We start from the raw sequence: 24,486 nt of genomic DNA, 5'->3' as shown, positions 1-24,486 counted from the left end.
CGTCCAATAACGTCGTGGGGCGTTGGACGGAAGGTCCTGTTAAGCTGCTCGGAGTCTGGTTCGGGCCAGACCTCCAGATAGAGAAAAATTGGAGTGAGGTGGCCGGCAGGGTGACCGTTCTAACCCAGACCCGGTATGGACGGGCGTTATCCCTGCTAGGGAGGGCGGAGGTGGTGCAGATGTTCATAGCATCAATAATCACCTACCGTCTGACCGTGGTGCCTTGCCCCGATTTGTGGCTGAACAAATTGGAGAGAATCCTTTTCCGCTTTTTGTGGAAAGGAGGAAAGCCACTTGTAAAGCGCTCTGTCTGCTGCCAGAAACCGCTAAAGGGTGGACTAGGGATACCTTGGCTGAAGATGCGAAAATTCGCATTAAGGTTGAGGCACCTCTGGCTTTACTTGGATGGAGAGCAGGTGTGGTCACCGCACGTTCGGTTCTACCTTCCGCAATTAACGTCCTTAACGGACATTGGTAATTGGATCAAGCAGAGACCTAGGCTGGGGGACCAGGCACTTCAGCTACTCTCTCGGGCGGGCAATGCCGGCAACAGGAGTTCCACCGCGGATTTCTATAGCGGGTTAGTGGAGGTTAAGTCCGAAGACGCCTTGGGAGAGACCCTGGGCTACGATGAAAATCAGTTGATCAACCTGTACCGGAGAACGTTCGGGTCGGGGTATCTGGATAATTACCAGAAATCCCTGGCCTGGCAGTGTTTCCGTGCGGCGTTACCTGTTCGCGACAAGCTGTCAAGGCACGGGAGTGCCGTCTCGCCGACATGTCCGCGATGTGAGCGGGATAGGGAAACCGTCTTGCACGCATTCGTGGAGTGCCCGGAGTTATCGGGACTGATTGCTTTTGCCGAACAACCTTTGTCAGTGAGTGGAAGAGTACAGCTATCAGCGGAGTCAATCATTGAGATTGTGCCACCTCCTTTCCTCAGCAGGGAAAGGAAGGCTTGTTTTTCCTGCGTAGTAGCCATTCTGAAAGAAACAGTATGGAAGACGCGTACGAAAGGTATAGTGACAAGTACCTTTGTATCCGGCCAGGGGTTGGTTAACTTTTTTAGTTACCACCTCAGTAGCAAAATCAGGCTGGAGAAGAGGTGTCTGTCACGAGATGTTTGTGAAAAGATGGAAGTCTGTAGCTTGCAAGCTGGGTATATTTGGCATCAGGTAAGTGTGGCCGGATCAAGAAGTAAAGGTTCTACCCAGATGGCTGGGTTCCTTGCCCTACTATGTGATATTAAATTTGTAAACTTTATATAGTAAATATTGTACACATTATATTGTAAATACTAAAACGTTTTAAGCTACTACACCCTATATGTTTGTCTGTATTTGTATGTCCCCTCTATGTAACACCTTAATGGCGAATTTTCATGAAATAAAGTAGCTTGCTTATCAACCACATGGTCCCGGGTTCAGTCCCACTGCGTGGCACCTTGAGCAAGTGTCTTCTACTATAGCTTCGGGCCGACTAAAGCCTTGTGAGTGGATTTGGTAGACGGAAACTGAAAGAAGCCCGTCGTATATATGTATGTTTATGTGTCTGTGTTTGTCCCCCACCACCACCAAGATCGCTTGACAACCGATGCTGGTGTGTGTACGTCCCCGTCACTTAGCAGTTCAGCAAAAGAGACCGATAGAATAAGTACTAAGCTTACAAAAAATAAGTCCTGGGGTCGAGTTGCTCGACTAAAGGCGGTGCTCCAGCATGGCCGCAGTCAAATGACTGAAACAAGTAAAAGAGTAAAGAGCTCCAAGAGACAAACAGCTTGTTCTAGTTTTGTCTCGATAGCGAAGATGTATGTTCATTTTTGTCCCTGCTTGCACTATAGACCCTATATCAATTAATTATAACCTTTTGTTATCAAAAGCCAACTACTGCAAAGACTAAACATCTGGATCAGATAAGTTTACATCGGTGGTTCTTAACTTAATGAGGCTCTTCTGAGAGTTGTAAGCTTGCAGAGGGGCAGAAAGGGCCTCTCGGTTGCTATTATGAGATGAGGAAGGCGCTGGGTGTTTAAAGCGGTTGGGATTTTTCTTGGAATTAATATATTTGAATTCGGTTCAATATTTATATTTTAAACACATTTCCTTTCAAAAATATCAGATCAAAAAATGAGTAGATAGAGACTGTGCGATCAGTGAACAGAAATATTGTACCAAGGTCCAATATAATTTCTTCGCCTTTAGTAATTACCAAAAGCACAAGGCAACACTGGGCCACGCAAATATCTAAACAGTCGACCTCTTCTGTCTGTCTGTATGTATGTGAGTTTATTAATTTAACTAAAGGAAAATTACGATTGGCCTCTCAAGCAATAAACTACAGTTACATCATATTAAAAATGATGTTGGTAGTGAAAAGAAGGAAGAGCAGTTTGGTGATAAGATTGATAATGATTATGACGGCTAATGTGATGTCACATGCTACGGTAATCTTTACACAAGGGACTGACCTTTCGTGCTACACCGGTATAGCTCGTGTTTGTAAGCAAACCTCGTTTGTCACATGACAACTGAAAGTAAAACATCGATGATAAATCATTGTTGTGGTCGAACTTCCGATATTATTCACTCTCTACGTCTTTCCGAGAAAGGAAATTACTTCTGACAAGTAAGTAATTGTTGAGCTATTTTTTTATTCATTTCGTGTATAGTACATTTGAAATCAGAGGCGTTCCAGCCTTGACCATCCGTCATCTTTTTTCTTTTTTTTTTTATCTTGGATGACATTATCCATTCTGACCTTTTAAAAGTACTACGGGAAGAATTGGTTGCTGTTTCTAACCGATTGATATCGATGTTGTTGATGTTTAGCCCAGGTCAGTCCTATGATCAAAGGCGTTCCAGCCATGAGCATCCCAATTTTCAGATAACGTTGCATATAGGACTACATTATCCTGTATATTCTTCCTCACCTTTAAAAAAAAATGTAAACAGTATTGGCGCAGGAGTGGCTGTGTGGTAAGTAGCTTGCTTACCGTGAGGGCGCGTGGCTTAGTGGTTAGGGCATTCGGCTCATGATCGTAAGGTTGTGAGTTCGATTCCCGGCGACGCGTTGTGTCCTTGAGCAAGACACTTTATTTCACGTTGCTCCAGTCCACTCAGCTGGCAAAAATGAGTTGTACTTGTATTTCAAAGGGTCAGCCTTGTCACTCTCTGTGTCACGCTGATTATCCCCGAGAACTACGTTAAGGGTACACGTGTCTGTGGAATGCTCAGCCATTTGCACGTTAATTTCACGAGCAAGCTGTTCCGTTGATCGTATCAGCTGGGACCCTCGTCGTCGTAACCGGCGGAGTCTTTTAAAGTGAGGGCGCGTGGCTTAGTGGTTAGGGCATTCGGCTTATGATCGTAAGGTTGTGAGTTCGATTCCCGGCGACGCGTTGTGTCCTTGAGCAAGACACTTTATTTCACGTTGCTCCAGTCCACTCAGCTGGCAAAAATGAGTTGTACTTGTATTTCAAAGGGTCAGCCTTGTCACTCTCTGTGTCACGCTGATTTTCCCCGAGAACTACGTTAAGGGTACACGTGTCTGTGGAATGCTCAGCCATTTGCACGTTAATTTCACGAGCAAGCTGTTCCGTTGATCGTATCAGCTGGGACCCTCGTCGTCGTAACCGGCGGAGTCTTTTTTTTTTTAAGCTTGCTTACCAACCACATGTTTCTGGGTTCAATTCTTGGGCAAGTGTCTTCTACTATAGCCTCGGGCCGACCAAAGCCTTGTGAGTGGATTTGCTAGACGGAAACTAAAAGAAGCCCGTTGTATGTATGTGTGTGTATATGTTTGTGTGTCTGTGTTTGCCCCCCCCCCCAACATCGCTTGACAACCGATGGTGGTATGTTTATGTCCCTGTAATCTAGCGGTTCGGCAAAAGAGTCTGATAGAATAAGTACTGGGCTTACAAAGAATAAGTCCTGGGGTCGATTTGCTTGACTAAAGGCGGTTCTCCAGCATGGTCGCAGTCAAATGACTGAAACATATATTAACTGACTTGTTGCAGTCATTTGATTGCGGCCATACTGGAGCACCGCCTTTAGTCGAGCAAATCGACCCCAGGACTTATTCTTTGTAAGCCTAGTACTTATTCTATCGGTCTCTTTTGCCGAACCTCTAAGTTATGGGGATGTAAACACACCAGCATCGATGTTGGGGGGACAAACACAGACACACAAACATACACACACATACATGCATACGACAGGCTTCTTTCAGTTTCCGTCTACCAAATCCACTCACAAGGCTCTGGTCGGCCCGAGGCTATAGTAGAAGACACTTGCCCGAGGTGCCACGCAGTAGGACTGAACCCGGAACCGTGTGGTTGAGAAGCAAGCTACTTACCACACAGGCACTTCCATATAAATATGGATAAGATCGTTATTTAAAATACCGATCTTATCAGGTGGCTACCTCAAAGGTAATAATTAATTATTAAAATTATAATTAAGAGTATACACCTGATTTTCTCCCCTCCATACACACACAAGCATGTATCAGACTCATACATTGTTCGCTTTCCAGACATTTTTACATTACTGCATGTACTTTATATGCACTTTCTGACAAGTTGTGGTGCACCTGAGCACTGTATACAATAATTTCATTATTATATTATAGTATCTAAGAGATACTATCATGCTAGAAATAGCAGCCAAATCCTAACTCTGAAACCACATTAAATGTTCATTCAGCACCAGGAGAGATGACAGAGACAAAATAAACTAGCTTTATTCCTAACCATCGTGACTAGAAATGTATAAAATGTTGACCTCAAAAGCCTTCGACCTGTCAAATCTATAGATGAATCCAACACTAGTTTCCCCTCTGTCTATGTTTACTTATGATTCTTTTTCTTTTCTTTTTCCCAACCATTTGTTAAAAATCAAAACCGAAATTCAAATTCCAATCTTCAATTTTGACAATCTGACAAACTCTTTTCTTCTTTCATTCAAACTTTTTAACGGTACATTTTTTTTTTCTTTATAAAAATTTAAAAAACGGTGGTATTTCGATGTTGTTGACACTCTTCCTTTTCACTTTTAGTTTTTGATTTTTGATTTTTCCAGTTTCAGCTAATGAGCTGTGGCCATGCTGGGGCACCGCCATTTCTTTTTTTTTTTTTTGCTCGTTTTCCTGGCATAGTGTCTCTAGGACCACATTATTCAGGTTTCTTGAACCTTAAGCTGGTATGTCATAGGTCAGCAGCTGAAATATAAAAAAAGCTCAAAATGGAAAATAACATCGATTCAATTGCGAGCTCGCCGTGTGCGAATACGCTAAAATACATGCTTCTTTTCTCTATATGCCAATCTTTCTTTAAAGGTCCTCCAGCCGTGACAACCATTTTGTATTCTAAAGAGATTCCAGCCGTGACAGTTTTATTTTCAAAAGCTTTCCAATCGTAACTATGTCGCGTTCCAAACTAGCCATCGTCACAGTTTATTGGATAACGTTGTCCAGGTTAAACCAAACTTGAAAAATAGGATGGAATAATCGTGGTTGAAACGTCTTTTATCATTTGAATGTTGCATCAAAGCTGACCTGGGATTAAACAACAATAATTAGTAATACATTGCGTGGAATGAGGGGCACAATGAGTAACTTTTACTGCATTTTTAACTTTATGAGAAATATATTACTTATAAATGTTCGCTATCTTACAAAACCTTTATCAGCTAAGCAAATGACCGTCTTTAATTGCATTAATGATAGTATAACATCGTCAGAACAAGCAAAGTAGCTAGTTCTAAAATTTCTTATAGAAATGCAAGTAATAACTCTACTGAAAATGATGTTTGTTGCCACATCACCATGGCTGTTCCGTATGGAACAATGTTACTACTTTTTTTTAACTTCAGGAGGACACCTCCTCCAGCTGGTTAACAACACAAAACTAGTGTCTGGTATATTGCGAGCAAGGGAGCGAACCCCTCCCATCCAGCGGTGACAAGACCTGTAGACGAGATCTGGTTTCAGGATCTTACCCTTTCTCAGTACTGGACACCTGTCTACTAGACATGGCAGTCATTCGTTCCAGTTCACAATATATATATATATAAATAAGCAACATTCAGCCACTGATTTTGCAACACGCAAAGTAGTATGTTCTAAATGCAAGCAGTTACTTTACTGAAAAGTAATTCTCTTTGAGCATATAAAAGACAAATTTAGCTGGATCAAAATGACTAAGACAAGATAAGGTAAATTTGCCACTTCAATTCTCCAGAGTTACATTTGAAAATAAAAAACTCATACACATCAGTATCCACCCTTCAATTTTCAGAAAGATCAGAAATGCAACAAAATGAAAGAGGATCATGAGAAGATGACACATGATGTGAAAAGATGCACGTGATATGAAATTAATGAAACTCAACTAAATCTAAAAACGCAGTTTTACATATTCTCTATAGCTCCTTCATGATCTGCTGGAGTGGCCCTCTTCCTGATACATTTATGTACCATGCAGTTAAAGAGAAAAATTTATTGAAATTAGTCATTTATTTTGTCCCATTTTAGACATCATGTTTTGAAAACTGAAAATTATCAAATTAAACATTAGTGTGGGGGGGGGAAATTGACTTGGAATCCAACATTGAAAATATTGATTGTTAATCACCCAAAATTATCCAGATGCTTTATTAGCAATCTCAGTTACAATTGGGTCAAAGTTGAAAAATTTCTTGTAAAAAAAAAAAAGTGCCTGTCACCTGACTATGTTTCAAACTCACTCAACTTCAACAACAACAACTATGTTGATCAATTTTTACTCTCAAAGATGATGCAACCGTATAAAATAATGGTGCAATACTTGCAATGTAAAGATTTGAAACAGATAGGAGACAATGACAAGAAATCAGAAATTACTCATTTTGCCCCGGTTGCCAATTTTTCCCCCCTCTCCATCTATGTGCTTGGGGATGGTGTGTATGTATGTACTGTTGTCAACCAAGCTGCTAGTTATTGTAGCTACATTCTTCATCAATATAGAAATTTCAAAAAACAAATAAGTCCTAAAAATACGATAGGATGGTCACAGAAGGATTGGCTTTCATCATAAATCTGCTGGGTCAAAGCTGACTTGAGGCTGCTCAACAACAATTAGTGACAGACATATCCCAGTCAAAGAAAAATTCTCTATACAGTCACTTGGTTTGCTAGAAATAGTAACTAAATCACTACTAAAACTCTGCATCATAAATGGCAGGAATTAGGACAAACAATGAGAAAATGTAATATGTTGAACAAATGACAAAACCTATCCCAGCTATCTCAGGGATTTCTGTATTTTTTGACATTTCAGATAGTGTTATTCCTCTCTTGGTGTCAACAACCTTTGAATACAATTGTTAGGAAATTGATAAGCTCACTTTGCACATAGTTTCACACCGGGCCTCACTGTGTGACACGTTGGGCAAGTGTCACCTACTATAGTCCTAAGTCAACCAATGTCACATGAATGAATTTGGTTGACAAAAACTGTGGAATCCTGTTGTGTATGTCATCATCATCATCATCGCTTAACATCTGTTTTCCATGCTGGCATGGGTTGGATGGTTTGACAGGAGGTGGCTAGCCAGGGAGCTGACCAGACTACAATTGTCTGTTGTGGCATGAATGCTTTTAACATGCCCCCCCCCCCAGCATGGTTGTGTTTACGCAACACCAGCATGAATGCATTTTTTTGTGGCACCAGCACCTGTAAAAGATAAGCCTGTATGTATGGATGACAGCGATTTTACTTAGCTTGGTGTGTCTTCTCAAGTACAGCAAATCACCACTTCTCCCAGTCCCTTGTCATTTCCTCAGTGAGGCCCAGCATTCAAAGATCCTTTCTCACCATTTCATCCAACATCTTCCACAGGTTCCCTCTACAATTGGAGCTTTGCACTTCTTTATGCAGCTGTCCTCATTCATATGCATCACATGACCAAACCAATGCAGTCTTCCCTCTTGCAGACATCTGATTCCTCTCATACCCAGTTTTCCTCTCAAATCATTTACACTCTGCCATGCATGCACACTGACGTTACCCATCCAGTGGAGCATGCTAGCTTCATTTCTTTCAAGTTTTCGCAAGTCCTCTGTAGTATGATTATGTGCATCTTTGTGATTGTGTTTGTTGCACACGCACACACACACACCATCCCTTGATAACCAGTGTTGGTTTGTTTACACTCCAATAACTTAACAGTTTGGCAGAAGAGACCAATAGATTAAGTAGCAGACAACAAGAAAAAGATATAAATATACCAATGTATGTTTTCAAGGATAAAAATACACACACACACACACACACACACACACTTATCACTCAAGGAAACACATAGTAAATTATCCATGAGTATTCGAGCAAACTGAGTTAACTTGTTCCATTTTCCAAAAAAGGTTTGCAAGGCACCAACAGACCTCAAGAGACACATTCATGTCCACAGAACATGATTACTGCTTTATTTTACTGAACCCCTATTTGTTGTTCATGATGAGAGAATCCATCATCATCATCAAGGTTGGACAAAATAATGGAAACACCTTAAAATTTCAAACAAATTTATTTTAATATGGGGTAGGGCTGTCTTTGGCAGTAATTACAACTTGAATTCTATGAGGTATGAACTCCTACAAAGTTTGAATTGTTTCCAAAGGAATTTTTGTCCATTCTTCAGCTAAAACAGTCTCCAGTTCTTGTAGTAATGATGGTGAAAGATATCGATTCCTTACTTGTTTTTCTAAAATGCACCATAAATGCTCAATAATATTGAAATTTGTGGACTGTGGTGGCCGGATAAGATGCTCAACTTCACTAGAATGTTCCTCACGCCATTCAGTAACAACTTTAGCTGTGTGAATTGGTGCATAATTTGATCAGATAAAATGCTTAAATAGTCTTAACTATTAATTCTGCCTTGAAGAGAAACCATTGGGCCAGCAGATTTCCAAGATATACCCCCCACCCACCCCCGATCATCACAGATCCTCCGCCATGTTTAACAGTTGGAAGAAGGCAGTCTGGGTCAAATACTTCTTTTGGCTGTCTCCACATGTTTACTCAGCTGGTGGTCAGAAATAAGGTAAAGGATGACTCATCCAAGAAAATAACATGCTTCCACTGCTCTAGAGACCAATTCTGTAGGTTTTTACTCCACTCTAAATGCTTGCAACGTTTGATTTTGAAAGTAGTGGTCTTCTGATTGCAGCCCTCCTGTGAAATCCAGCTTTGTGCAGCTCCCAGCAAACAATTTTTGTGGAAACTGGATTCTCGAGGTAGTCATTAAGCTCTGCAGTAATTTTGGGAGCTGTACTTTTGTGATCCTTTCTAACAATTCGCTATCTGAAAGTTGTGGTTTTCTTCCAGAGTTTTGTTTCAACGAGGAGGTTTTTCCCTCTTTCTCAAAGGCTGTCATTACTTTTGAGGCAGTACTTCTTGATACACCAAACATTTCGGCTGTCTTCATTTCGCTAGTGCCTGCCATACGAGCACCAACAATTTGACCTCTTTGAAAGTCCGATAGATCAGTGATTTTAATGAATTTTAATTACCCTATTCGGATAATATCTGAAAAGAGATAGCAATTTTAACAAAACATATTAAGCAACACAAATAATAAATCAAAAAAACAAAAATAAACAAGCTTTTGACGGTTTTATAGATATTTCAAAATTATGAAATATGTTTGTGTGTGTGTGTTGTGTATATGTCAGTATGGTTGATGTGGCTGCATGATATATTTGTATGTGTATATGTGTCAATAAATATGTATGTCTATATATTCAATGTATCTCTATGTATAGCTGTGTCAGTAGTTCTGTGCGTGTTTTAATATTCTATGTCTACTATATTTCCAGTACAGTATTCCTCTAGAGAGAACCAGTGATGATGCAGTTACTCTTCCCAGTTTTAGCATTGATGCCAATGCTCACTCTCACAGAAGGTGCTAATAATACATCAAACACGAACTTTTCAGTGTCTGCTGGATACATATCTTCAGCAATATCTGTCATCTTTTATGGTAGCAACTTTGTACCTGTTAAACAATTTGAAACGGGTGATGGTAAGACTTCATCTATCTATTAATATTTTTTAAAAAATTTTTTCCTATGTCTTGTAAATGTATTTGGTAGATGGAAATTATACAGAAGCCCATCATGTACACCTATACCATTCTCTTCTCTTCTCTCTCTTTCACTCTGTTTCTCCAATCCCTCCACTCCTTTGTTCTACCTATCTGTCTCCCATTCTTTCCCTCTTAATACTTCCACTTCTGTACCACATGACCAGTGTCCAGTGAAGGCTGTGTTGTTCTTTTTCGCTTTGCCTTTGACCAGACCGGTCTGAGCTCCTGCTACATCCACTAGGACTTACTCCATTTCATCTTTGCACAACCCCACTAAATTCATTCAATAGCTGCAAAGCTCTTTCTTTTGTATTTGTGGTATATATATAATTATTATTTTTCTTCTGTTGTATATAGCTGTAAAGCTTCATGCTGTTATATATACATAATTCTTTGTCTGTTGTATAATATCTTGTTTGTTTATATCTTAATATACATTTGCTAACTTTTTCCCAGTAGCTTAATAACAGCACTGGTGTCTCCAAAATTGAGTGGTCTCAATGTTAATGGCACAAAACCACTATGATATTTTCATGTCACTGACTGATGAGGAAAACTCAGCTGTGAATATTCCGTGTATCATGTCTTTGTCTAAATTTCCTGCCTATTAAGTTTTTGTCTAGTATTCCATTTTCTCCATGTTATGTTCTTTCTGTTGATATATATATATAGATAGATAGATAGAAGGCACATGGCTCAGTGGTCAGAGTGTCAGGCTCACAGTCATGAGGTAGTGAGTTCGATTCCCAGCCTGGGCTGTGTGTTGTGCTCTGGAGCAAGTCACTTTATTTCATGTTGCTCCAGTTCACTCAGCTGTAGAAATGAGTCGTGATGTCACTGGTGCCAAACTGTATAACATCGGTGGCATGGAGAGGGGAGGCTGGTATGAATGGGCAACTGCTGGTCTTCCATAAACAATCTTGCTTGGACTTGTGCCATGGATGGTAACCTTGTTGGTGCAATCCCATGATCATTCATGACTGAAAGGGTCTAACCCATACGCACAATGTATGTGCTTTGCTTGTTCACTGGTAGGCTGTGATTTGATGTGGTGGGGATGACTTTCTCAAAGCATCAGGTGTTAAAACACTTGAAACTCAGAAACAGGTGAGACAGTTTTTGATGTCTAATTATTTTAACACCTGCTGGTTTGAGAGAAAAATCATCTCCGTTACATCAAATCGTACCCTACCTGTGAAAAAGCAAAGCACATCCATTAAGTATGTGTGTTTGATAATGTTTACAAGACTTGTTCTGCTTCTGATTCATATTTGAATTTATTCCTGTGTATGCATTGTCAGGGCATGCCGCAGATAGTTATTACATTATTGTGCGCAGTGTTACATATGAATGAGGAGGCGCAATGGCCCAGTGGTTAGGGCAGCGGACTCGCGGTCATAGGATCGTGGTTTCGATTCCCAGGCTGGGTGTTGTGAGTGTTTATTGAGCGAAAACACCTAAAGCTCCACGCGGCTCCGGCAGGGGATGGTGGTGATCCCTGCTGTACTCTTTCACCACAACTTTCTCTCACTCTTACTTCCTGTTTCTGTTGTACCTGTATTTCAAAGGGCCGGCCTTGTCACACTCTGTGTCACGCTGAATATCCCCGAGAACTACGTTAAGGGTACATGTGTCTGTGGAGTGCTCAGCCACTTACACGTTAATTTCACGAGCAGGCTGTTCCATTGATTCGGATCAACCGGAACCCTCGTCGTCGTAACCGACGGAGTGCTTCCATCCACATATGAATGAGGACAGCTGATAGAGAATGATAAAGTACTAAGCATAAAAAAATAAATTGATTTTTTAAAAATTATGAATTTATTGATCCAGATTTTTATTTATTGATCTATCTTTTATCTTTGTTCTTTTACTGGTTTCAGTCATGACTTGACCCCAGTACGTATTTTTATTTTTTTATGCTTAGTACTTTATCCTTCTCTTTTGCTGAACCACTAAGTTACAGGGACATAAACACATCAGCACTGATTGTCAAGCAGTAGTGGCAGACAAGCACAGACACACACACATACACATACAGATATGTGTCTGTGTATATGTGTGTGTGTGTGTATGCGACAGGCTTCTTTCAGTTTCCATCTACCAAATTCACTCACAAGGCTTTGGTCAGCCCAAGGCTAAAGACATTCTCCCAAGGTTCCACACAGTGGGACTGAACCCATGACAATGTCATTGGGAAGCAAGCTTCTTAACACACAGCCTGTCAAAACTATCTTTGGGGTGGGATGAGGATCCAGGAGAACCAAAGAATCATAGAAAGGGCAAAAACCATCTGTGTTTTTGCATGTGTAGTAAATAAGGCAACATTTAAGCATGAAGGTGATGTTGAGTAAAATAGTGAAGGTGTTTTATTATAATATCCACAGTAGATGTGTAGTTAAAAAATTTGCTTTGCAACTGTATGGCTTTGAGTTCAGTCCCATTCTAGGTAACTGTTTTCTTCTGTAGATTTGAGTCAACCAAAGTCTTGTGAATGAAATTTAATAGATAGAATTTGTACAGAAGCCTGTTAAAGGGACTGTACAAGTTCCTGGGTGGTATATTTCATCTGATGTTTGGTTTAATATAACCACCTGTACCATGTACTTTAGCAGAGTACATTCTGGCCCAGTTTTAACCAACTATATCCAGCCAAAATATTTGACCTGTTTTATGTTCAAACTGGCTATATCAGGCCTCTCACACCAACCCTGCAATATCATTTTAAAAATTAACAGTTAACTCATTAAAATTGCAAAGCTACAATAAATTGAATAAACAGGTATTACTTTTGACAGAATAGTGTGAATGTTAAAGGGTTAAATTTGAGTATAACTTCTTCCCTTCCTCCCACCCATCTTAAAAGGGTCAAGAATGTTCTCCTTCTTCATCTAACTAAACAATAAAAAAAAAAAGAAATATTGCCTTCTAGGACTCAGACCTCACTGTTGCGCTATTCTTTCATATATACTGTATAAAAATGTTGAACTGCAAGTCCATAAGTCTTGAGTTCAAATTGATTGAACCTAATTCTTTATGTATTTTGGTAGGACCTTCAATTCTAGCTGAAGTCTCAGTTCACTTGAGACACTGTCAAGAATTAAGGATCCTGACAAAAGACATTAAGAAATGCTGTAAATATATTCCAGATTAATTTCAGCTGATAATGACAAACACATATTGATATTCTGTCTTTCCATTTGTTAAATACCAACAAGAAGAAGCTGTGCACCACACCCTTAACACCCCCATTCTTCAATGCACTGGTGATATTTATGTTTAATTACACTCTTTTACTCTTTACTCTTTTACTTGTTTCAGTCATTTGACTGCGGCCATGCTGGAGCACCGCCTTTTAATCGAGCAACTCGACCCCGGGACTTATTCTTTTGTAAGCCCAGTACTTATTCTATCGGTCTCTTTTTGCCGAACTGCTAAGTGACGGGGACGTAAACACACCAGCATCGGTTGTCAAGCAATGCTAGGGGGACAAACACAGACACACTCACACACACATATATATATATATACATATATACGACAGGTTTCTTTCAGTTTCCGTCTACCAAATCCACTCACAAGGCATTGGTCGGCTCAAGGCTATAGTAGAAGACACTTGCCCAAGGTGCCACACAGTGGGACTGAACCCGGAACCATGTGGTTGGTTAGCAAGCTACTTACCACACAGCCACTCCTGCGCCTGTGTAACACTGTGTAACTTTTTTTTTTTTTTGGTCTGTAAGTGTTATTTTCTATTTGCTTCTATCCAGAAATCAAAGGAAACGACTACTATTCCCTTCAAACTTTGTTTTTGTGACCTGGTCATCCATTTTTGAAACTGACCTATTTTTCATTACTTTTCAGACAGATTCAGTGCTGAGTTGCTGAAGCAAAAAATGTCATTATAGCAAGTATTCTGCTCAATACCACAGATTTGTTTGTCTGTTGCTTGACCTTATCCACTCGAGCATGTCTCTTAGTGGCTGACAATATGTGCATCTCTGATCATGAGCAGTAGTGGGGCAGCATCATAGCCATGTGTTGAGAGGGATTCTTTAGGGTTTGAATAAATGTAACAAAAGCAAAGTTTGAAGGAAATAGTCATTTTTCATACTTTCTAGAGATAAACAAATAGGAAATATCAGTTATCTATTACTATCCAAGGACAAAAATTGCAGTTATTTGTCCTTTTGTTCAAATGATGGGATACATTCAGAAAAAGTATCAGATAAATGAGACAGACCATACCCTATTCAAGGAGAAATTCAACCCCCATCTACCCAATATCTTAAAACCTGCACAAAGAATCAGCCCTTAAATGACCCTTAAAGGCCTGACATGCATTTTCATTTATGCAAAATGTTTCTTTACAAACACTAAATTCTACAGATTATAAACTGTTTTCTCTCTTTCCAGGAATGTTTTTCCAATGGGTATTAAGTTCTGGTATATTCCTTGTCGGACTTGTCATCAACATGTACAAACAGAGTGTCTTTTACCCTTTGGCAATGGTTGGCGGCGTCATTTGGGCAACAGGTGATCATCTTCTGCCTCTTTCATTGTCATTGTCTCCTGATTCAGTAGATTTATGATTAAAGAACTTCTAGACATCTTGTTTTTCAGATATATAAATGTATCCAGGACTACATTCACCAATATGTCCTTCATTTTTTTCTCACATAATAGTTTGTGATTTGAGAAATACCTGGCTTCTATTTCTAGCAAGTTAACTGTGGAAGTGTTAGTATTTTTGCCTATTGATGTTTATAAATTGTTTATTTTATACCTGTTTTTTTTCTGTCATATCTGTTTCTAAATGTAGATTATCATAACACTTTTTAAGTATGCTATGAACATGTCTACTATATTTCACTAAACTATACTATATTGTACTGTTTAATATTGTACTCTATTATATTTATCTGAACTATATTCTAACTATACTAGGCGGCGAGCTGGTTGAAACGTTAGCACGCCGGGCGAAATTCGTCTGTCGTTACGTTCCGAGTTCAAATTCCGCCGAGGTCGACTTTGCCTTTCATCCTTTCGGGGTCGATAAATTAAGTACCAGTTACGCACTGGGGTCGATGTAGTCGACTTAATCCCTTTGTCTGTCCTTGTTTGTCCCCTCTGTGTTTAGCCCCTTGTGGGCAGTAAAGAAATATATATTCTAACTATACAGTTATCTACTAAGCCGTTCTTTATTATATTGAACACCGAAATAGATTAAGGATATATATGTATTTAACTCATACATTAACACAATAGAGAGAATCATATGGTATGTATGTATGTATGTATGTATGTTTGCATGCATGCCTGCCTACTTGCTATGATTTAGGCTTATTTCTAGATTTCTTGCCAATGGGGAAAGAGCTAGTTTCTAACTTAGATCCAAGGTTCCTTCATTGGAAATTCAACAGCAACAGGGTTGTTGTGCATATGTGTTTATATGTGCAAGTATTTGGCATCAGTACAGGAGTGGCTGTGTGGTAAGTAGCTTGTTTACCAACCACATGGTTCCGGGTTCAGTCCCACTGCGTGGCACCTTGGGCAAGTGTCTTCTACTATAGCCTCGGGCTGACCAAAGCCTTGTGAGTGGATTTGGTAGACGGAAACTGAAAGAAGCCCATCATGTATATATATATATATATATATATATGCGTGTGTGTGTTTGTGTGAGTGTGTTTGTCCCCCTAGCATTGCTTGACAACCGATGCTGGTGTGTTTATGTCCCCGTTACTTAGCAGTTCGGCAAAAGAGATCGATAGAATAAGTACTGGGCTTACAAAAGAATAAGTCCCGTGGTCGAGTTGCTCGATTAAAGGCAGTGCTCCAGCATGGCCGCAGTCAAATGACTGAAACAAGTAAAAGAGTAAAAGAGAGAGAGTACATGTATACATCTGTATTCGTTTTATGCATGTGTACATATAACTACATATCTAGACATGTGCATATGTACTTATGTTTACATATAGCTGCATGTCTAGACATGTTCATACGTACTTATATGCTAAACTTTTAGAAAGTTTTACATATAGCTCCGTTGAGGGCTTGTATCTGTAGTCTTTTAATTAGCTTTTTCGTTTCTGGTTTTGGGAACCCTAATTTCTCAAGATTGATCCTGAGGTAGTTGGTTATATATTGAAGTGCCCCAATAATTACAGGTATTAAATCTAAACTGGTAGTCCCAAGTGGAGAAACAGTAAATTTCTCAATAGTTCAACATAGGTGTATATTTGCATGTATGTAATTTTGCATGTACATATGTATGTGTGTGTGTTTGCGTATGCATGTATACATGTATGTATGTCTGTGTCTATTTGAATGTATATGTGTGTTCGTATGTATATAGGTGTGTGTGTGTGTATATGTACATATCCATGTATGTATGCATATGTGTCTGTTTTTTTGTATATATCTCTTTCTTTGCATTGTGTCAATATTAGAAACATTATTTTTTTGTTGACTTTTGTCTGTTTCTTTAGGAAATCTGTGTGTTGTAACAATACTGAAAACTATTGGTCTCAGTTTGGGGTTGTGTATTTGGGCTACAACCAGTCTGTTGATGGGTTGGCTCAGTTCAAGGTAAGACATTGGCTTTTACTGTAACAAATTTGATATCTTTCTCCTTCACCATCATCATCACTACCATCATCATCATCATTATGGTCATCATCATTTAACGTCCAAAAAAAAAAATTCCATGCTGGCATATGAATTAGATGGTTCAACAGGGATCCAACAAGCCTGAGGACTGTGTTGAATTCCAATGTACTACAAGTTACAAATGAGTGTCGCCATCAAACAAGGTGTGTCCCTTACAGTCAGTCTTCTATGAAAACATGTCTGGCTGTAGAACATCTGCCTCCGTGAATTATATCAGATTGGTGCAAGCTTGGAAAATTGGACATTTAAACGATGAGGATAACAATGATATATCAGCATCATCATTATCGTTTAACAACCATTTTCCTCTTTGTCATGGATTTTTTTTTCTTGGATAGTTTAACCCTTTAGTGTTCACATTATTCTGCCAAAATTAATCCTTTTTCATCCAAATTGTTTTGAATTAATCATGCATTATCTTGGAGCTATGAGATTTTGATGAGGTAGCTGTTCATTTTTAAGATGATATTGTAGGGTTGTTGTGAGAGACCAGATCTGGCCAGTTTGAACATAAAACAGGCAGAATACTTTTGGCCGGATATGGCCGGTTTAAATGCTAAAGGGTTAAACAGAATCTGATGAACCAGAGCATGATATTGTCTGCTTTGGCATGATTTTTATAGCTGGATGCCCTTCCTGATGTCAACCGCTTTACAAAATGTACAAAGTGACTTTTTTTTTTATTCACCACTGACACTAGTGAGGTCACCAAGTAACTCACAAGAAAAGACTACTCGACTGAGTTGGGGTTCAGTATTGAGAGAGGTGGAGTTATGCCAGGTGTCGAGAGGATATCATAGGATACATGGCTACCTTAGCAGTAGAGGGAGAAAGAATGGTGGCAATGTGTGGTCAAGATGTAACCCTTAACATACATGAAAATGGATAAGTGAGAATAGGGACAGAAAACCAAAGATGACTGGATGAGTAGGTTTGGAAGAGTGTGCGGAGGGAGTAGAGAAAGGGCTAGAGATGAGGACAGAGATGAATGTGGTGGATGGAAACATGGTCAGTGGTGAATCTCAGTTTGATGGAAGAAGGTAAAGAAAAATAAGATTAGGTCATTGATATTTTTTGGGGGTTGCTTACTCTGAGTAATTTTATTTTGCGGTATACCACAGATGTCTCTCAGTATTGATTCAGAGTGATAACATCTGTTATCACTGTGTTTTATCAAATTTATTGACATAACTTTATTGGTTCTTTCATTCATTCATTTGTTTTTACATCTGTTTTTACACGCTAGTGTGGTTTAGATTTATATATCATTGAAACATTGTTGTACAGCCAATTTTTTGATGAGTAAATGTGACAACACCACCACACATAACTTGTGGGTTTTTTTTTAGAACACAAATGCAAAAGCAACACACAGACACATGCACACACAGTTGTCTTGTTAGACAAGTATGACCATCATTGACAAATCATCTTATTTCTATTCTTTTCGGTGACCATGTGACCTACAGTGGCTTTTAAAGCCTGTAAGTGACCTGCATTTTATGTTGCAGATATTGAATTCATGTTCATGTGTTGTAACTGAGTACTCTTTTGGTACAGCACTTGGTGTCCTTTCATATGTTTTATGAACCCATATGAAAGTTCCCTACCACATAGACACATATGTGATTAGTTGCTTGAAATTGGTTGTATTCAACTTTAGGCATTTCATTGCATTTGCATTGGTAACTTGTGAGGCCAACTCTGGAGAGGAAAAATTGTCTACATTCATTACACAGCAACTGTTAGACTGTTGGACCAACAGATACTCTTTTCCTGGCAGCCGAATCCGCAGGACTGGTTGCGATGCTTTCTTGTTGCGAGTCAAGACGATTCGTCGGTTTGCTCCCGCTTCATTGGGGTGAGGTTCTCTGAGTGAAAGTCAAGCCACGTCCGACCGCTAGCGCTGCTCATGCCAGAAAGACCGATTTAGCGGTCAGGCTTTTAGGTTTCAGTTCCTGCACATGCGCATGAGGAAAACATCCGGTGGCCAACCGGAAGTAATCCAATTCTGCGCATGTGCGCTGAAACTTACACAGTAGCGTCACTACAAACCCATTCTTATGTAGATTTCTGAAACTTCCTGATGTCATTGGTTATTTTTGCATGTCAATTATTTCTGTCTAGCACTGAAATTTCAGTCTTGACATAATCCTTAAAATACAATTTTGGCTCATTCTGTGGTCTCATACCAGATGCTAGCTCATAATATAAAATTTGTTTGGGGATTCTACTGCCGTCTGAACAAATAAAATAGCCTGCATAGCAGAATCTGTGTTTATAGGTGTGAGCTCCAATGATGAGAGCGTTAGCATTTTGACATACTTCAGAATCACATATGTGAACACCTAGAATATTATTACAAAGGCATTGTTGATAAAAAATACTCTAGAATTTTGGCATGTCTGTGGTGGACACCCCAAGTCTCAAAAGAGTAGAGCAATACAAAATACATCTGTGCATGCCTATGTGCATACTGCTCAGACATGATCCAGCCACTGGATCACAGGTGTGCCGTTTCCTCTCTCTACCTTTTCTATTACTACTATCATGTCTCTTTAGGGCTTATGTAAAACTGTAACATATAATGTTTCCTTCTCATTTTTAAGGTAATTGAGTATGACGTTAGAGGAATTTGGCTGCTATTTTTAGCAAGCCAAGGGTGCTGTTTTCATGTATGGCCTCTTTTCTGTAGCACACTTTGACCAGATCCAAATACAATGAACATTAATTAATTCAATAAATCACTTGTTGATTGAAATAATTTCTCTTATCATGTTTTGATGTATTCTAATAAGGTTAACACCTCCAGGCAAACAGCACTTTGGAATGAGGGCACACACTTTGTGATTGCTTATTGTTCTTGTTCAGCAATTCATGTATTTAGGATTATAGGCACTAGTGTAGCTGTGTGGTTCAGAAACTTGTCATGTATTTTCAAGTTCAATCCCTCTGTGTGGCACTTCGGGAAAGTGTCTTCTGCTATAGCCCTGAACTGACAAAAAGCCTTGTGCACTGGCTCAGGAATAAAATTTGCTTCGAGGGTGAAAACCCAGATCCAAAATTTTTTACAAAGTTTTCTTGTTTTTTTTTGTTCTTTGTGAAGTAACCTAACTTCAATCCAATTTTTACAGATCACTTTTTACTCACTGTTCTCTAAACAAGAGAAAAATAAGTAGGAGTGCAAACTTAGATTTTGCATGCCAAAAAGTTTTAGGGGGTGCACTTGCACTCTCTGGAGTGAATTCAGTAGATGAAAACTGAAAGAAGCCACTCCTCCCCTCTGTGTTTGTGTGTGTGTGTGCATGTGCATGCCCTTGTCTAGATATAACATGATGGTTGCAAACAAGCACCACTATCCTAGAAATGATGTTGTCCACTTCCAGTCTTTTGTAGCAAACATGTCTGGCCATGGGGAAATATCTTGCTTTAAAACAAAACAGGTAAGGGTTGGTGACAGGAGGGGCACCCAGCCATAGAAGACCTGCTTCATTGAATTCTATATGAATTCCATGCAAACATTGAAAAGTAGATGTTAAAAGAATGATGATGATGATGACACCATATCCCATGTATTAAGAAGTGACTAAAAGGGTTACCATCAAGAAGGACTTCTGACCATAAAACTGCATTAAAAAGGACCCCATGGTGACTATAATTAATTAGATTAAGGCGGCGAGCTGGCAGAAACGTTAGCACGCCGGAAGAAATGCGTAGCCGTATTTCGTCTGCCGTTACGTTCTGGATTCAAATTCCGCCGAGGTCGACTTTGCCTTTCATCCTTTCGGGGTCGATAAATTAAGTAACAGTTACGCACTGGAGTCGATATAATCGACTTAATCCGTTTATCTGTCCTTGTTTGTCCCCTCTGTGTTTAGCCCCTTGTGGGTAATAAAGAAATATATAATCAATTAGATAAGGGTGACATGTAGCCCAAAGTACCCCATGGTATAGAGGCGATCCTGACCCCTCTCATCACAACTCTAGGTGAATTTAGTTCATTTAAGATGGCCAAATGCCTGATGTCCCTTGTGAAGATTTGGATGTGGAATGTAAGGACAATGACGGAGATCAGGGAAAGTGGTAATATACCAATCAAAAGAAGAGGGGACATATGTTATGTGCAGTAGCCAAACAACATATGGAAGTTGTGAAGGAGAGGTGAAGAGAGGGCACAGGCAGAAGTTCGTTAGCAAAGTTGATTTGACAAATCTATACAAGATCATCCAGAAGATGTGAATGGTGTTGGTGTTTTTATTTTTCTAGAATTTGTGGACCCTGTGATGAGTCTGACTTGAAGGAGTGAAATTAGTGATTGATGACATAGAAACTAGTCGATGGAAAGTTGTACACACATATGCATGTTAAATTATCGGTATTATTATTATTATTATTATTATTCAGGTGGCAAGCTGGCAGAATCATTAGCACGCCAGGCAGAATGCTTAGCAGTATTTCGCCCATCACTATGTTCTGAGTTCAAATTCTGCTAAGACTGACTTTGCCTTTTATCCTTTCAGGGTCGGTAAATTAAGTACCAGTAAAATACTGGGGGTCAATATATTTGACTAGTCCCGCTCTTCCAAATTTCTGGCCTTGTACCTTTAGTAGAGAGGATTATTATTTTATTATTATTATAAAAATAATGATAAAAACATTTACTGATGGCAGGATGCTATAGCGAGACTCTTTAACTCTTTTACTTGTTTCAGTCATTTTATTGCGGCCATGCTGGAGCACCGCCTTTAGTTGAGCAAATCGACCCCAGGACTTATTCTTTGTAAGCCTAGTACTTATTCTATCGGTCTCTTTTGCCGAACCTCTAAGTTATGGGGATGTAAACACACCAGCATCAGTTGTCAAGCGATGTTGAGTTGGGGGGGACAAATACAGACACACAAACACATGTACATATATACATATACATATATATGACAGGCTTCTTTCAGTTTCCGTCTACCAAATCCAATCACAAGGCTTTGGTTGGCCTGAGGCTATAGTGGAAGACACTTGCCCAAGGTGCCATGCAGTGGGACTGAACCTGGAACCATGTGGTTGGTAAGCAAGCTACTTACCACACAGCCACTCCTGCACCTAATTTATTGGGAAAATCAAGTTGACTGGGACTTCAAGTCTTACCTAACAGTTTGTTCAACCCTCCCACACACATGCACACACACACACACACACACACACACACACACACAAACATACACAGAAATTATATACATGTATGTATTTATGTAGGTAGGTAAGTAGATACATAGGTAGTGGGAGGGAGGGATGTGAGTGGGTTGGTTGGTTGGTTTAGGTGCATAGTCTTGTGTTTAAGATGATTACTTCCTCACCATGTGGTTTCAAGTTCAGTTCCACTGTAAGGCACAGTAGGTGAGTGTCTTCTATAGTCTTGGGCCAACTAAAACCTTGTGAGTAGATTCAATTGAAAGAAACTGGAAAAAGTGATGAGTTAGCAGAAACGTTAGCACGCCAGGCGAAATGCTTGGCAGTATTTCGTCTGTCTCTACATTCTGAGTTCAAATTCCCCCAAAGCCAACTTTGCCTTTCATCCTTTTGGGGTCGATAAATTAAGTACCAGTTAGGCACTGGGGTCGATATAATCGACTTAAACCCTTTGTCTGTCCTTGTTTGTCCCCTCTATGTTTGGCCCCTTGTGGGCAATAAAGAAATAAGGAACTGAAAAAAGCCTGTTGCATATAATGTGTGTGTGTGTGTGTGTGTGTTCCCTTGTCTTGATATCTCACCTGATACCTGTAAATGAGCATCACCATCAAACTGGCATTGTTTGTTTCCAGTCCTCCGTGAGGAATATGTCTGGCCATGGGAAAATATGACTTTGGTTGGAAACAGACAAAGGTTTGTATCCAGCCATAGAAATTCTGGCCATTTGCAAGCTGGGAAAAGGGAACATTAAAATGTTGTTGTTACTGTTGCTGCTAGCAACAGCAGCAGCAGCTGTAATGGTGGCAGTAGTGATATTTATCATTCTGCTATTAATATCTATTTTTGTATCAATTACTGAAAATTCTCTCCAGAGTTTATGTCCCACAGTCCAGTCCAAACTACCAATCTTTATTAAATTTCTTCACAAAATGAAATTTCACTGTATTTTTAATTTTTGCTGTGTTTTTGCCTTCTTTAGTCTCGTGAATTTTATGAATGTCTTCCATTCTTTAATATTGTCTCCAATTCTTATACAGCTATGGTTGGTTTGGCATCAAGGAAGAGAAATCACATAACATGGTCATGAACTACATTGCCCTGGCTTTTGCTATCTTGAGGTAAATTAACGTAATATTGGTTTCAAATTTTGGCACTAGGCCAGCAATTTTAGGTGAGGGGTAAGTTAGTTACATCAACCCAGTGTTCAACTGATACTTATTTTATAGACCACGAAAGGATAAGAGGTAAGGTTGCCCTTGGTGAAATTTACGGCACTTGTGCCGGTGGCACATGAAAAAACATTCGAGCGAGGTCATTGGCAGTGCCACTGGACTGGCTCCTGTGCAGGTGGCACGTAAAAAACACCATTTGAGCATGGCCATTGCCAGTACCGCCTGACTGGCCCTCATGCTGGTGGCACATAAAAGCACACACTACACTCTCAGAGTGGTTGGCATTAGGAAGGGCATCCAGCTGTAGAAACTCTGCCAGATCAAGATTGGAGCCTGTTGCAGCCATAGCTGTGTGATTCAGAAGCTTAGTTCCCAGCAACGTAGTTCCAGTTCAGTCGCACTGCATGGCACCATAAGCAAGTGTCTTCTATAACACCAAGCCGGCCAAAGCCTTGTGAGTAGATTTGATAGATGGAAACTGAAAGAAGAACCACCATATACATGCGTTTATGTCTCTTTGTTTTGACGTAGTTTAATAGTTGTAAATTAGTGTTGCTGTCATACAATCAATGTCATTCATTTCCAATAGTCTGCAAAAACATGTCAGGCCTTAGGGAAATGTTACCTTGCTTGGGGGTGATCAGGAAGAAGAGCATCTGGCCATTAGAAAATCTGCTTCAATAAATTCCATCTGATCCATGCAAATAGATATTAAAATGATGATGGTGTATTTATTTTACAGTGGAATTACCTACACTTTGGTGAAAAGTGAAGTATCAACTTCAGACTCAAATGACCCTCCATACAGAGAGGTAAGACTTCATTTTAACTTTTGCTCTCTTGCAATATCATAAGGGTGCAATGAATCCAGTGTTTGGGTTTAAATGAATTGCCCTTAACTTTGTTTACCTGATTCTCCTTTATGTTGTTTGTGTCTGCATGCATTTACATGTATGTGTGCATGTCTTCATATGCATATAATATAAATATGTATATGTATATATACATTTACATGTGCATATGTGTTTGTTTAAATGCATGTGTGCGTATATTTACAGACACACACACATACATATATATATGTATATATATATATATATATATATATATTATATATATATATATATATATATATATATATATATATATATATATATATATATATATATATATATGTTTAGTCAATTCGAGGATGTTAGATCCACATTAGGGATTAAATAATCAAAAAAAAAAGTCTACTGGTTAATCACTATCATATAAAGAGAATGCCTCTGCAATATGTTAGGGATTATTGTAGTAATACATATTATTAATATTAAAGAAAGAAAATGGAGAAA

At 39.3% G+C, this 24,486-nt stretch overlaps 1 protein-coding gene across 3 annotated transcripts in view; it reads left to right on the top strand.

The window, feature by feature from the left end:
* Positions 1–2,473: 2,473 nt before the first annotated feature.
* LOC115218460 (transmembrane protein 144-like) overlaps positions 2,474–24,486 on the top strand; it is a 37,149-nt gene continuing 15,136 nt past the window's right edge. For 2 of the 3 annotated variants that reach the window (XM_029788288.2, XM_029788285.2), the window contains exons 1-6: positions 2,474–2,625; positions 9,859–10,064; positions 14,544–14,663; positions 16,616–16,715; positions 23,015–23,095; positions 23,892–23,961. In XM_029788288.2, coding sequence (XP_029644148.1) covers positions 9,887–10,064; positions 14,544–14,663; positions 16,616–16,715; positions 23,015–23,095; positions 23,892–23,961 — 549 coding nt within the window. In that variant the 5' untranslated portion in view covers positions 2,474–2,625; positions 9,859–9,886. Of the gene's footprint in view, positions 2,626–9,858; positions 10,065–14,543; positions 14,664–16,615; positions 16,716–23,014; positions 23,096–23,891; positions 23,963–24,486 lie in introns of all 3 variants that reach the window. The other variant, XM_029788287.2, reaches the window with a different exon arrangement.

This window comes from Octopus sinensis, linkage group LG13 (genome assembly GCF_006345805.1).
Source record: "Octopus sinensis linkage group LG13, ASM634580v1, whole genome shotgun sequence".
Taxonomy (NCBI): domain Eukaryota; kingdom Metazoa; phylum Mollusca; class Cephalopoda; order Octopoda; family Octopodidae; genus Octopus; species Octopus sinensis.
This window is presented reverse-complemented; position numbering and strand designations above follow the sequence as displayed.